The sequence below is a fragment of the Folsomia candida genome, unplaced genomic scaffold (assembly GCF_002217175.1).
Source record: "Folsomia candida strain VU population unplaced genomic scaffold, ASM221717v1 Fcan01_Sc023, whole genome shotgun sequence".
Classification (NCBI taxonomy): Eukaryota; Metazoa; Arthropoda; class Collembola; order Entomobryomorpha; family Isotomidae; genus Folsomia; species Folsomia candida.
Window position 1 is genome coordinate 115,792 of NW_019091215.1, and position 12,113 is coordinate 127,904.

General features: G+C 37.5%; 1 protein-coding gene across 1 annotated transcript; it reads right to left on the minus strand.

The window, feature by feature from the left end:
* Positions 1 to 1,588: 1,588 nt before the first annotated feature.
* Positions 1,589 to 10,518, minus strand: LOC118438621. The gene is made up of 7 exons (XM_035859155.1): positions 9,944 to 10,518; positions 7,522 to 7,534; positions 4,397 to 4,460; positions 4,121 to 4,296; positions 3,484 to 3,716; positions 2,758 to 3,064; positions 1,589 to 2,540 (listed from the first exon to the last, which is right to left on the minus strand). The coding sequence occupies exons 1-7, from the start codon at positions 10,275 to 10,277 to the stop codon at positions 2,144 to 2,146; spliced, it is 1,524 nt and encodes a 507-aa protein (XP_035715048.1). The 5' UTR covers positions 10,278 to 10,518; the 3' UTR covers positions 1,589 to 2,143.
* Between the last annotated feature and the right edge of the window lie 1,595 nt (positions 10,519 to 12,113).

Genomic DNA, 12,113 nt, shown 5'->3' on the forward strand with positions numbered 1-12,113 from the left:
GGATAATACCTTTGTTTGAAATTTGGTTAACAACTTGACAAATTTGGGGGTCTGAATATCACTATGGATTAATTTTGGAATTATTTCATCCACAAGAAAAGTATTCAATGAGTTTGTTCCCGTCTTGGCAAATAGGTTCATCGCCACGATAGGTATATCCAGATCTCTAAGTTCCTCAATCCCGCCAGGAGTCTGAGGGGGGAAGAGGACCGCCAAACATGAGTATATAGAGCCCTGATAATAATTATTTATGAGGATGAGATTCCCAAATAACCACAAGGTGACCAGCAGTAAGGCTATTTTCCCGACTCGGTACGCTCTTCTGAAACTATTGCCGACTTGGCCAAGAAATATAGAGAATACAGTGATCATATTCTCAGCCATTTTAGAAACCCGACACGTCAATTTGCAAGGATTCACTGGACGATATAACACAAACTGAAGAAATCCCGCAGTTGAGATCACGCTAGTCACCAGGCAGCACCACGTTTCCAAGTCGAACGGGGACAAGAATGTTGCCAGCCCATTCGCAGGAGACGGAAGACTGGTCACAGTTATGAAATTTATGAGCATAAAGTCAAGCTGGTTAACTACATCGGTTAAGCTGATCTGGTTAAACATGGAGAATAAGGGAACCCCAAAACTTTTTTCGTCGAATACAATCATTCGTCTATTGAATTCCAGTACTGTCAAATTATATTTTTCAGCAATCGTAGATACAGGGCAGAAATCTGTGTCTTGTAGCTTTAAAAAACCTTCATAGAGTAAACCACACTTTGCAATTACTGGGGTCGTAACAAAAATTAGGTATTCATGCAAATTTGTATTCTCGGCATCCCAAGCTTGCTGGATATGTGGCAAAGAAATCGTCTCCAGCTGTGAAAATGTGATCGGACTACATGTCAAACGTGGAATGAAGTGGAGTGAAGTGTGACTCTCTTCGAACAGGACGAGCTTCACGGTGCCTAAAAATTGAGCATGCCTTTGGAGACATGCCTTAGCTAAGGGACGATTAGTTCGACCAAAAACGAATTCTTGATGGAACACTCGGTCAGCAATATAAATCAAGAAGACACACTTGTACTCAACAGATGCCGGGTTAGAACCCTTAATAGCTTCCAACGGAGCAAAAAGTACTTTATTCCTGGCAGACTTCATTGTTCCATTGTAGTCATACCACTTCCTTAAGTTGAATCCATTGGGATAGTGGTGTCTTGATCGAGTTTGACAGAGAACGATATGGCGGAGAGGTGTGTAGGAATTCTCTTGTATAATATCATGAAAATAAGGCATGGAAGCTGCCACGTCTAATAATTTGTCACAGTTTGGGCTGAATATAAAGGTAAGGTCGGATTCGACGAATTTACCGTTCCAAACACTCACAATCGGTGTACTTAAAATACCAGGATATTAATGTGCACACGAGGTAAATCCATGATCCGAACGACATGATGAATAAATGCTAATTGAAACTCCACAATTTAATAACAAATAACACCCTAGTTTTATGAGAACGAGAGAAAACACATCAAGAAATAACTGGAATAATGTATGAACCAGCGTAAGTTTGTAAACTTGCGTCGCAATATAAAAAAATTAATCAGCATATTATTGTAAATAATTAATACTATATTCTATTATTTTCTATTGTATCAGTTGATGAAACCTGTTTACTGTCAAACTCGAGGCTAAATAAACTTAAAGTTCTTAGCATGATTTATTTAGGAATACATAATCGAAGCCTCCAATAGTAGTGTATACATTACTATTATTATTTTCAATTTTGAAAGTAGCCTGATATTGATTCGTTCATTACATAACCAGATATTCCTTAAGCATGACAATCTCTTACACCAACGTTTCTGGGTTTATATGTAGTGTGGATATATTGAGCTACTTAATATATATATGTACATAGATATTCCGTTAGAATATGAAATAGTACAACCCTTTCACAAACAGTAAAAACTGCTGGGTTTTATTAATTTGCGACCCAGCAAACCCCAAAATGGTCAATACTTTTGATGGCTGGCAATAGACGGAATAAAAATTATTCAACTATACTAAACGATTTAGCTTTAGAAGTCTCGCAAATTTATGATTCCCACAGTGAAAAACACTTAAAAGTTTATAATACACAAATCTATATATGTAGTATTAAATGTATAATAATAAGAGCACTAGCATACAGATTATTCGCTGTACTGTGAGAATTATGCTGACATGGGCTCACATCCGCGAATCGGGTCTCCCTATTCGGCCATGGTTGCGGGGGGACGAAATCTGCGTAGTACAGCATTCCACAAACTCGACAGAAAAAATCTTCCTGATTTCGACTTGTTAAAGTCCACACGGTTTCTGGGTTACGTCTCCAATCAAAATACTTTTGGTAAAGGTCCTCATCCCCGTCAAGCTGGAGCAGATAGTTGGCAAGTTCTTCCGGTGAGCCGAAATCATCCACGTGGATAAACGAATGGGGTGGAGCTCGGCGTTCATAATCCGACTTTGTGGCACCCATGACGACAGGGACCAGGCCGTTGCTGTCATAAAAAAATTTATAAATGCGCTATGCACTCTAAAAATTCCGCATCCATTTAAAAAGTAAATGCATCAAAAATTATTAAGGTCTACAAAAATTCAACGTCAGTTAAACTCAGAAGAGAGCTATAAAGCATTTAATTTAATTTGTAAATGTATCAACACTTTTTAGAATTTACTACTTTATGTGCAAATAAATAAAATAGTTTTTTGTCTTACTAAAGTCCCGTCACGAAAAATTTCTCGGTAATGTAATCTTCGCAATTACAGTTTTCAAAGGCCAAATAAAACTTGTAGTTTCGTTGGAGGAATTGTATGCAATCTTCTTCCGGACAGGTTAAGGTGCCACAACGTCCGTACAAATCGATATCTATGTGGCGTTTCAGAGCTCGGATATAATTAACTCGGCCGTTTTTAGTGTAGACGCAGTTCGAGATTAAAGCGGCCGCAAGTTTTAGTTTCTTGGGCTGGAGACTGGATTCGTTGAATTTTGATATTGAAGCGACCGTTTTATCGTACTTGTACCCTTAGAAAAGTTGTTACTAATTAAAACCTTCATGATATCTCACCACAAGAAAATTTGCACTCTTAAAAATAATGTGACCCCTTTGAAAAGTAAATTCACTATAAATTAATATGCAGGGTGTTGATTTAATTCGTTCCTATTTCTCCTGTCAATATTCGAAAATTTGCAGCTCAAAAACTGTGTTAACTTGCTAAACGAACTAATATTTATTTATTAGAGACGCATTAGTAATTAGTCTGTCGGAAATTTTTATTAATCGTGCACTTAACTATTCGCGTTTAAGCTTGCGCTAATTTTCGTAAATATGTATCGGTTTCTACAAAATTTTCGGGACGAATTAAATCAACACCCTTTACAATTTGGAGTGCATTTACAGACTTTTCAAAAGGGTTACATTATTTTTAAGAGTAATGACTTACCGTCCCCACCGTTTCGTACAATTTCATAGGATGACGTCGGAATATCGGCGCCACCCCAGTACGAAGCCAGCCATGCGTTCGTCTCCCCTAATCGGACAGACCTCGTGTGACACGGGCTCTCATTTTGGTAGAATATCTGCACCACCCCTGGTGGCAGTAGCTGCTCCGAATACAACGAGTCGCTTCCCCAGTAACCATTTCGTATCCCGACTACAGCATCGATTCCGTTATACCTAAATTTATAGAGGTAGAGCATTGACAAAGATAAGTGCTTATGTATTAATTGACGAAGGACTTAATGATTGGGTACCCAAATGGTCTAATTACTCTACACATTTCCACTCATTTCTCGGTTGTGGGAATTTATATGAAAATTCTGGACGAAGATTTTATAGAACGGAAATTAATACTCGGATTTTCACTATTTTTGAATTAGATCTCAAGGTTAGGATTCCTCCGAAAGAATGTCACGCATCGAACGGACTTTAAGTAACTCATGAACTTATTTAGTTACCACGAATTTGTCCATCAGAATTTTAAAATAATTCCGGAAGTCTCGACGTGACTTAAAATGGGGTGACTTTGAAGATAATCGGTCGAATCATGGATGCACTTAATGAATTTCTCGTGTTCTTACTTGTACTCGAACGCAGGCCTGACTGGATTTTGTAAAGTTTCCACCAAGGATTTGTTAGACCGTACGATATTTGGTAGACATTTCTCCACAAAATGCGGCGCATATGGACAATTCACTTTGTTATCTGTGTAATAATAATCCTCCCCTGGGCGAACATAGGCGAGCAATTTCTGGGGCTGCAGTAAATATATTTATATTTCCTTCTGAAACTTCTTAACATCAATGATTTCCGTAATTGATAATGTATGTATAATTAAATTTTGGAGAATCTTAAACCTGTGACTTCTTAACAAATTGGGACTCTGAAATTCTTTGTATCCATTTCCTCTGTTCTACGACCCTATTCGGAGTTGAGGCCAGTCTTAACTTGGGGCTGCGCACTATGGGCCAGATTTAATAAATTGTGGCCAAAAATATATAGGAGCCGAATTTGAAGAAACAAGAATTAGATTTTGGTGTGAAACGATAACCTAAGGCATATGTTATATGAGAAAATTTTTAAGACTCACATGCCACACCCCCCATGGGTGTGGCCTTCGCCGACTTTTCGATTTTAACGGAACCATGTCATGTGATATATCATTTTTCTCAGCTCAACAACGGGGTTTCGATTTAATACCTAAATTTGTTAAACCACACCCACAGTGGGGGTGGCACTAAGATAATTGTCCATTTCAACGGAACCGTGTCATGTGATATATCATTTTTCTCAGCTCGACAAAGGGATTTCGATGGAATACCTAAAATCAGCGTGCAGCGACTTTTCAGTTTTAACTAAACCATGTCATGTCATTTAATATATCATTTATCTTAACTAAATGAGGGGATTTGGACAAAATAATTAGAATTGCATTATGTAAATTAAGAAAATCCCACTTTCAACAATTGTATTTTTTAACAATTTCTTGCTGTATTTTTCGAAATTACGAAATCGCATACAAAGTTTTAAATTTTTAGAAACGTATTTTGATAATTTTATTTTTAGTAATTTTTGAGAAAATGTTTTAGTTCTTTCGTTTTTGATATAGCGTTAAAATTATAAAACAAAACTTGTTGACAAATTTAAACTTGAACTGAAAATGCAATCAAAACCGCTACAACCGAAAACACGAACTTTCATGGAAATTCAAATAATAATACAATACAATTCGAAACAAAATAATACAGGCTGTGTTATTTCGGTGTGGGGGAAATTTAAAATCGGAGAAAACAGCTTCAAGTCGCTGAACACCACACCAACTGGGGTGTGGTGTTCAAAATTCTAAAAATTCTGTCGAGATCCCGTCGTCCAGCTAAGAAAAAAGTATAAATATAGGCTCATTCCATCTGAACCCACACGATCGTCGTCGCACCCATATTTGATATCTTGTCCACAATCATATCATAGTTGCATAATATAAAATAAAACATATCATAAAAATCAAAATTTGAAAATTAATTTTTTTCGCAAAGATATAGCATTTTAAAGAAAATTTGCAAATGCATTGAAAATGCTTTCGTCACGAAAGTGTTGGTTCAAAGGGGTAGGTTACATTTACAGATTTCATTCATTGATCATTATTTGCTATGAAAAATTTTAAAAAATTCAAAAATTCAAAAAAATCTGAAATTTGAAATGTATTTAAAAACTCGATTATCGAGAAGACGGACAGGAATCGCTCATTGAGAGATAAGCCAATCGATGCCTTTGGGCCTGAGGAAACAAAAAAGTTTAAAACCCCACGCGATTTTTGTCCGTCTTGGAGTTTTGGCAATTTTTCGATAAGGTAAAATTAACATGGGCTGCTTGTGTAGACAGTAGTAAATAATTCTGTGTTCCTACGTGGCCGGGAACATTGACAAAGTGTGAGTTGTGTAGTGTTCTCTTGCAAAAGATAGAAAATACATGGCCAGGCAACCACCACCACCAGGGAGCAGGGTTTAGCACCTCTATTTCCTGGTACTTGATCAAACGTGTTGCTTACAAATGGAATGAGCCTATATCAAATGACGTAAAATCGAAAAGCCGCCGAGAGCCACATCCAATGGGGCATGGTTTTATTAAAATCGAAAATTTTCTAAAACCCACACCCACAGGGGCGCGGTTTGCAAGTTTTAGGTATTCCGTCGAGTCCCCCTTGTCGAGCTGAGAAATATGATACATCTCATGATATGGTTTCGTCAAGAACGACAACTTACTTAGAACCACACCCACTGTGGGGTACGGATTCCCAAGCTTAGGTATTCCGTCGAAACCAGCTCGTCGAGCTGAGAAAAATGATACATCATATGACATGGTTCCGTTAAAAGCGAAAAGTCGCCGAGGGCCACACCCACTATGGGTGCGGTTTTAAAATTTAGGTTAGTCCGTCGAAATCTCCTCATCAGGGTGAGAAGAATGATATATCACATGACATGGTTTCATTAAAATCAAAAAGTTTCTGAGAACCACACCCACTGGGGGTGTGGTTCGTAAATTTTAAGTATTCAGTCGTAATGTCTTCATCGCCCTGAGAAAAATGATATGTCACATGACATGGTTTCGTTAAAATCGAAAAGTCTCCGAGGGCCACACCCACTGGGGGTGTGGCATGTGGCTATTTGAACATGGCTGGTAGTGCCCACGGTGTCGAGGTATTTTTCGACAAGAAATTCGATTTTTAGTCTGAAATTTAGCGGTATTCGTTAATTATATTTTATAATTTTTTGACCTTAATTTCGATGGGGTGCGGTCGAATTTGAAAAATCTGGAAATTAATATTTCGCCCATTTACCTAAGGTTTCCAAAACAGTTACAAATTTTAAAATCGGTCAATAATTTGAAAAGTAATCCGACTTTCAACTGTCAAGGTTGTGGCGATAGGTGCCCCACATTATAATGTGGGGCACCTACATATAGCCACACCCCAGTGATAGTGGCTTTTGGATCTGGATGGGCAGTCCACACCAACGTATCTTGTCCATCAAATCGATAAGTCGCATGATGATTTTAACTGAGAATGCCGTTAAATGAAATCAATTTAGCTCATTACTTATTTAGTTATGTATGTGACTAGGAAGGGGTGTGGTTTCACTTGTAGTCGAAAGTGGCAATTTCCGGCACCAGCATTTATTCTCCACCCCAGAAGCTCTCGAGTGGTATAAGAAGCAAGTTCGTAAAGCACGGAAATGGACGGAAATGCTAAAGGGCGTTTCTCCCTATCTCCGCAATGTGTTTGGGAAAGTTTACCCCCCTGGTTCTCTGGAGTGGGTGTAACTTTTCACTTAATATTATGCATTTAGAACAACATGGTACTGTAGTCCAAAATGGTATACAAGAGCAGCCAATTCAAAGTACTGCCTTAAAGGTCACATCTTGGGCCCCCTGGCCCATAGTGCTGCGGTAGCCCCATAAATTTGGAGTGGTTTCTAGGATATCGAACATTTCTTGTAGATCTGCAAAGGATTAAGTTGGAAGTATCGATTTAGGGTACCGCGTACTCAATGCAGATCTTCCCCATGTAAAACTCAAATTTCCATGACACAAATTTTTTGTGGTTAAGCAGAAATATTTTTTCATAGTTCGCGCCAATCTGGACGCTAGGCGCGAATTTTAAACAGTTTTCAAACCAGTTTGAAAATCCGGGAACATTTTCAATCTTATCACGAATAAAAAAATTAATAAAAAACATATTTCTCCTCTTCACAATGATTTGCGTGACTTCTTACAAATCCTGCAGGATTTTTCGAAAATTAAAATCAGATTTTAATTTCCTGTAGATTTTAAAAATCTACAGGAGTTTGTCATTTTTATAGATTTCAAAGCCCGGGGAAAAGTATGAGATTACAATTCCGCGACAATATCGGTTTCAATAAATCAGGTGAGTCCCCATCTGACCATGTTTGCAATTTTTTGCGATCATGGGTGCACTACAGTTCGCATGAATGCGATTAGAAAACCCGGTTTACACCCCGGATCCAGCCAGTTTTAGATGGAAGACCAATTTAAAATTCGCGCCGACGCGTTCCACATAATTCCAGAAAAATGTGGCCATTATAATTTTTTGTGATTGATTCTTTGTGATAACAAAATAGAATTCTTCCCATCCAAATCATGAGTGCTACACGTGAAAGGCCTGCATTTAGGGCTGACAAATCCGGATAGTCCGAATTCGAAAAATCCGAATTTTTCGGATTTCGGATACTTCGAAATCCGGATTTCATTCAGGGAGGAATCCAGATCCCCTTAATGTTATGACTCGTATTCATTTACGATCTAAAAGTTCAAAACGCTAAAAAAAAGTGAATTTTTTGTTATACGTAGGTGTTTCATTATTGATTTTCAAAATGTATGTTCCGCACTGTTTCTGACCAAAATTTTGATGAAATAACAAACTTTAGATACATCTAGGATGCTGTGATTTTTTCATCCCTTTAGGTTAACATTAACACTAGCAATAAATCAGCAAACTTTACCTCGACGGAAAAAATGTCACATTTGCAAATTAAACATCGTAGTGTGATTTAAATTTTATTGCTGGAGGGGCAATATGTGTCGCAGATTTATGATCGAATGCTTAAAGTTTACGATGGAAACTGCTCAACACAAGCACAAATACAATTGGGTCGATAAGTTCAAATAAAGGCGAGAAGATGTCCCAAACAAAAAAGTCGCCAGGATACCCAAAATCGGTTTCCACCGCAGAAAACCTCCAGAAACTTAAAGACCCAATTATTAGAGATCCACGATTGAAACTGTCCTATTTAGCAGATGAGATGGGTGTTCCAAAACCAATAATTTGTTCCATGTTAACTGAAGACTTAGGTATGAAAATGGATTCCTTCTGTTGGGTATCAAAATTGCTTTTGGCATCTCAAAAACAAGATCGAGTTGCTTTTGCAATACAAATTTTGAGCTTTTAAATGAAAACTGGAACCTGTATCATATTTTAGTAGTTGAATATGATACTTGGGTTTACTATTATGACCCGACGACCACACAATAATTCATGCATTGGAAGCACGGGGGATTTCCACCACACATAAAAGGAAAAGTGCAAAAATCTGCCAACAAATTGATGATCATCAATTTGAAGGATACCAAAGGTCTCCTCCTTATAAAATTTATTGCTAGAAATACTACGCTTTACCTGCACAGACCACCCCCCGTGCAGTCCAGACAGGACCCTTAGTGATTATTATCCGTTTCAAACGTTGAAGAAAAACATCAGGGGGAAACGATTTTAGGATGATAATGGAATCAAGTCGTAAATTTTTGCATATTTTCGAGGTATATTTGGATGATTTGTTGCGGGTGTTTCTTTTAACCGATTGAGCTGAAAAAAATCACGACTTCCAAAATGTTTTTGAAGTTTGTTATTTCATCAAAATTTTGGTAAGAAACAGTGCGGAACATACCTTTTGAAAATCAATAATAAAACACCCACGTATTTCCTTTCGATTTGGTTGTTTTGTTTTATATTATTCATCCGATGTTGTTGCTTTATCAGATTCGACCTCAAACTTAATTTTTTCAAATTTCACATTTTTTCGTTGCACCAAATATACCCCCAGAAATTACCTAGATGGTCTGAAAATTTTCTAAAATTTTGAAATCCTCAAAAATAGTTGAGATTGTAATGGAATATGATAATGTAACTATCTGAAATCCACCTGATTTGTTCAAATATCAAGGAAAATGATAATTGTAATAAATAATTCAAAACCGGATTTAAATCCGGATTTAGGCCCAGGTGAAAACGGATAATCCGAAATCCGGATTTGAAAATTGGGAACGGATTTGGCACCCCTACATGCTTTGTAGGATTTTTTAAATTTCAACTTCAGTAAACGAAACCTACATACCTATATCTGTCATGTTGTCTCTCCAAATTGTAGAAGGTGCTGACGGTCCTATCGCTTCAGTCGAAGTAATGGATTGTGACGAGATTAATTCTGTTCCATTTAAGGTAGGCACAAATTCGTACAAATCAATTATGTCTTTTGGTGTCGCTTGAGTCGAAGTAATGATTAACTTTGTTTCATTTAAGACAGTTAATTCGTACAAATCTGTTACATCTTTTGGTGAAGTGCTAATGACACTAATGCAAATTAAAGTTAAACAACCAACTGCACATATGACACAGAACAGTTTCTGACATGTTGTCAGGTTTCTTCGCGTAGAAATAGAGGTTGGCATTTTGCTTGCCTTCGTTCCAATTTATTGTCCCATTTATGCTAAATTTTTCTCATCGAAAAAGGATCGCGAATTATTTATTTAGAAGTGAGAAAAACTAATTTTTGTAAGTGTGACAAATCTAATGTACAATATTTTCTAACACTAAATTATGATTGAGATGTACATACTTTAAGTAAAGTATTTTCGATGTAAATAAATAGAGCTCTAAGAAATCTGTGTTTAGCTGACTAACTTGGCTCCGGCTGAGCGAGTGAAAAATAGGATTGTGAATACTTGAGTGAAATGGGGTTCGATTTGTGGATGTGGTGCATAAGTTGTTGTTCACTTTTTTGTCACTTCAATATATGTATGTTTATCTAAGATAAGCCAGAAGAGATTGTACTGCAAGAGGGGATTCTGCGTTTAGGCTGATGTGACATGTTTAACTGTTTATAGTATTAACGGGTTATTTCTACGTATTCGCGAGCACCAGCGTATAACTGATAAGACTTCAAATTTTGCATTTCCTGATTTTTCGTGTGTATTTTGTCCTGCAATTTATTATATACGTTGACACAGATATGTGCAATTGTACTTGTCATGATTTTACGAGGTTGTCTGTCCACGTATATTTATATATAAATATATGTCGACTAAAACATATGTAAGTATCTGGAATCTATATTTGTAACTATTCAATTAGAAAATTTCATAAATTTTTTTTCTCACATTTCTTGAATTTGATCATAAACAACGTCATCCTCTTCATTGGAATTCCACGGTGCTCCCAAGCAGAACTTTGTCCGTCGATTCATATGATACAAATTGAAGGGAAAAATATTCACGGGTTTAAAAGTTGCTCTAAATTTACTTCACACAAAAATCGAAGTTATCGTAGTAACTTTTTTAGCCTTTAATTCCTCGCAAGCAACAAGTTCATCGTGTTGTCGGTCACTCTTTCCCAAAAATTGAGAAAATAGCTCATCCGAATTCCATTCTTGATCGTATCCAAGGACCCAATAAGCTCCAAATTTATACAATTCGGAAGCACCGACCTTAAAACCTTCTTCTCATATTTGTTCATCCCGTGGACAAACTTCATCCCACGAATATACTCTTTCGAAGCGGATGACGCCTTTGCCATCACGCCCACAGCGAAGTACTCTAGACCAGCGCAGAACAAAATCAAAATTCCACACAGCAAGGTGACAATTGTGGAAATTTCATGCCCGGGAGAAAACTGGATTAAAAAGTAGTACAAGGCGCACGTCGACATGGTGACGAGGTGAGCGTGGTGCATGCAAGTAAAGATACAAAAGCGCGCGAATTCGCCCTGCTGCAGCGTCATGATTCTCAGACAGGTATAGATCCGTTGGGAAAGGTGGAAAGGTAATGAATCGGCGGGATTCTGGACATTGGGCGGGATTATGAAAATAGTCCACAAGTAGAGCGTCACTATGCCGTGGATCGTTACCAAGAGGCAGATCGCGAGAATTGAGATCATTGACATTCCCATGAGCACGGTTATGAAACCAATTCCTAATCGGAGCAATGTGAGTATGATAGGATTTGTCGGGCCAAGCGTAATTTTGCTAAATTCGTAGATCGGATTGAATTCGGAGAAGGCCACGCCCACAGCAATAAATGGCGCGGCATAGTGGAATCCATCGTATAAAAGTTTTATGTAGAGGGATACCTTCGTTTTGGATTGTTCATATCGGGCCCGTTGGTAATGTGGTGATTCATGTTGGGTGACGAATTCTAGAAAAGGAATAGAACTGAGGTAAGGAAAAGGAAGGAAAATACACTCTCCAAAATAATTAATAGTAACAGATTTTCTGTAACTTTTGACTCCAT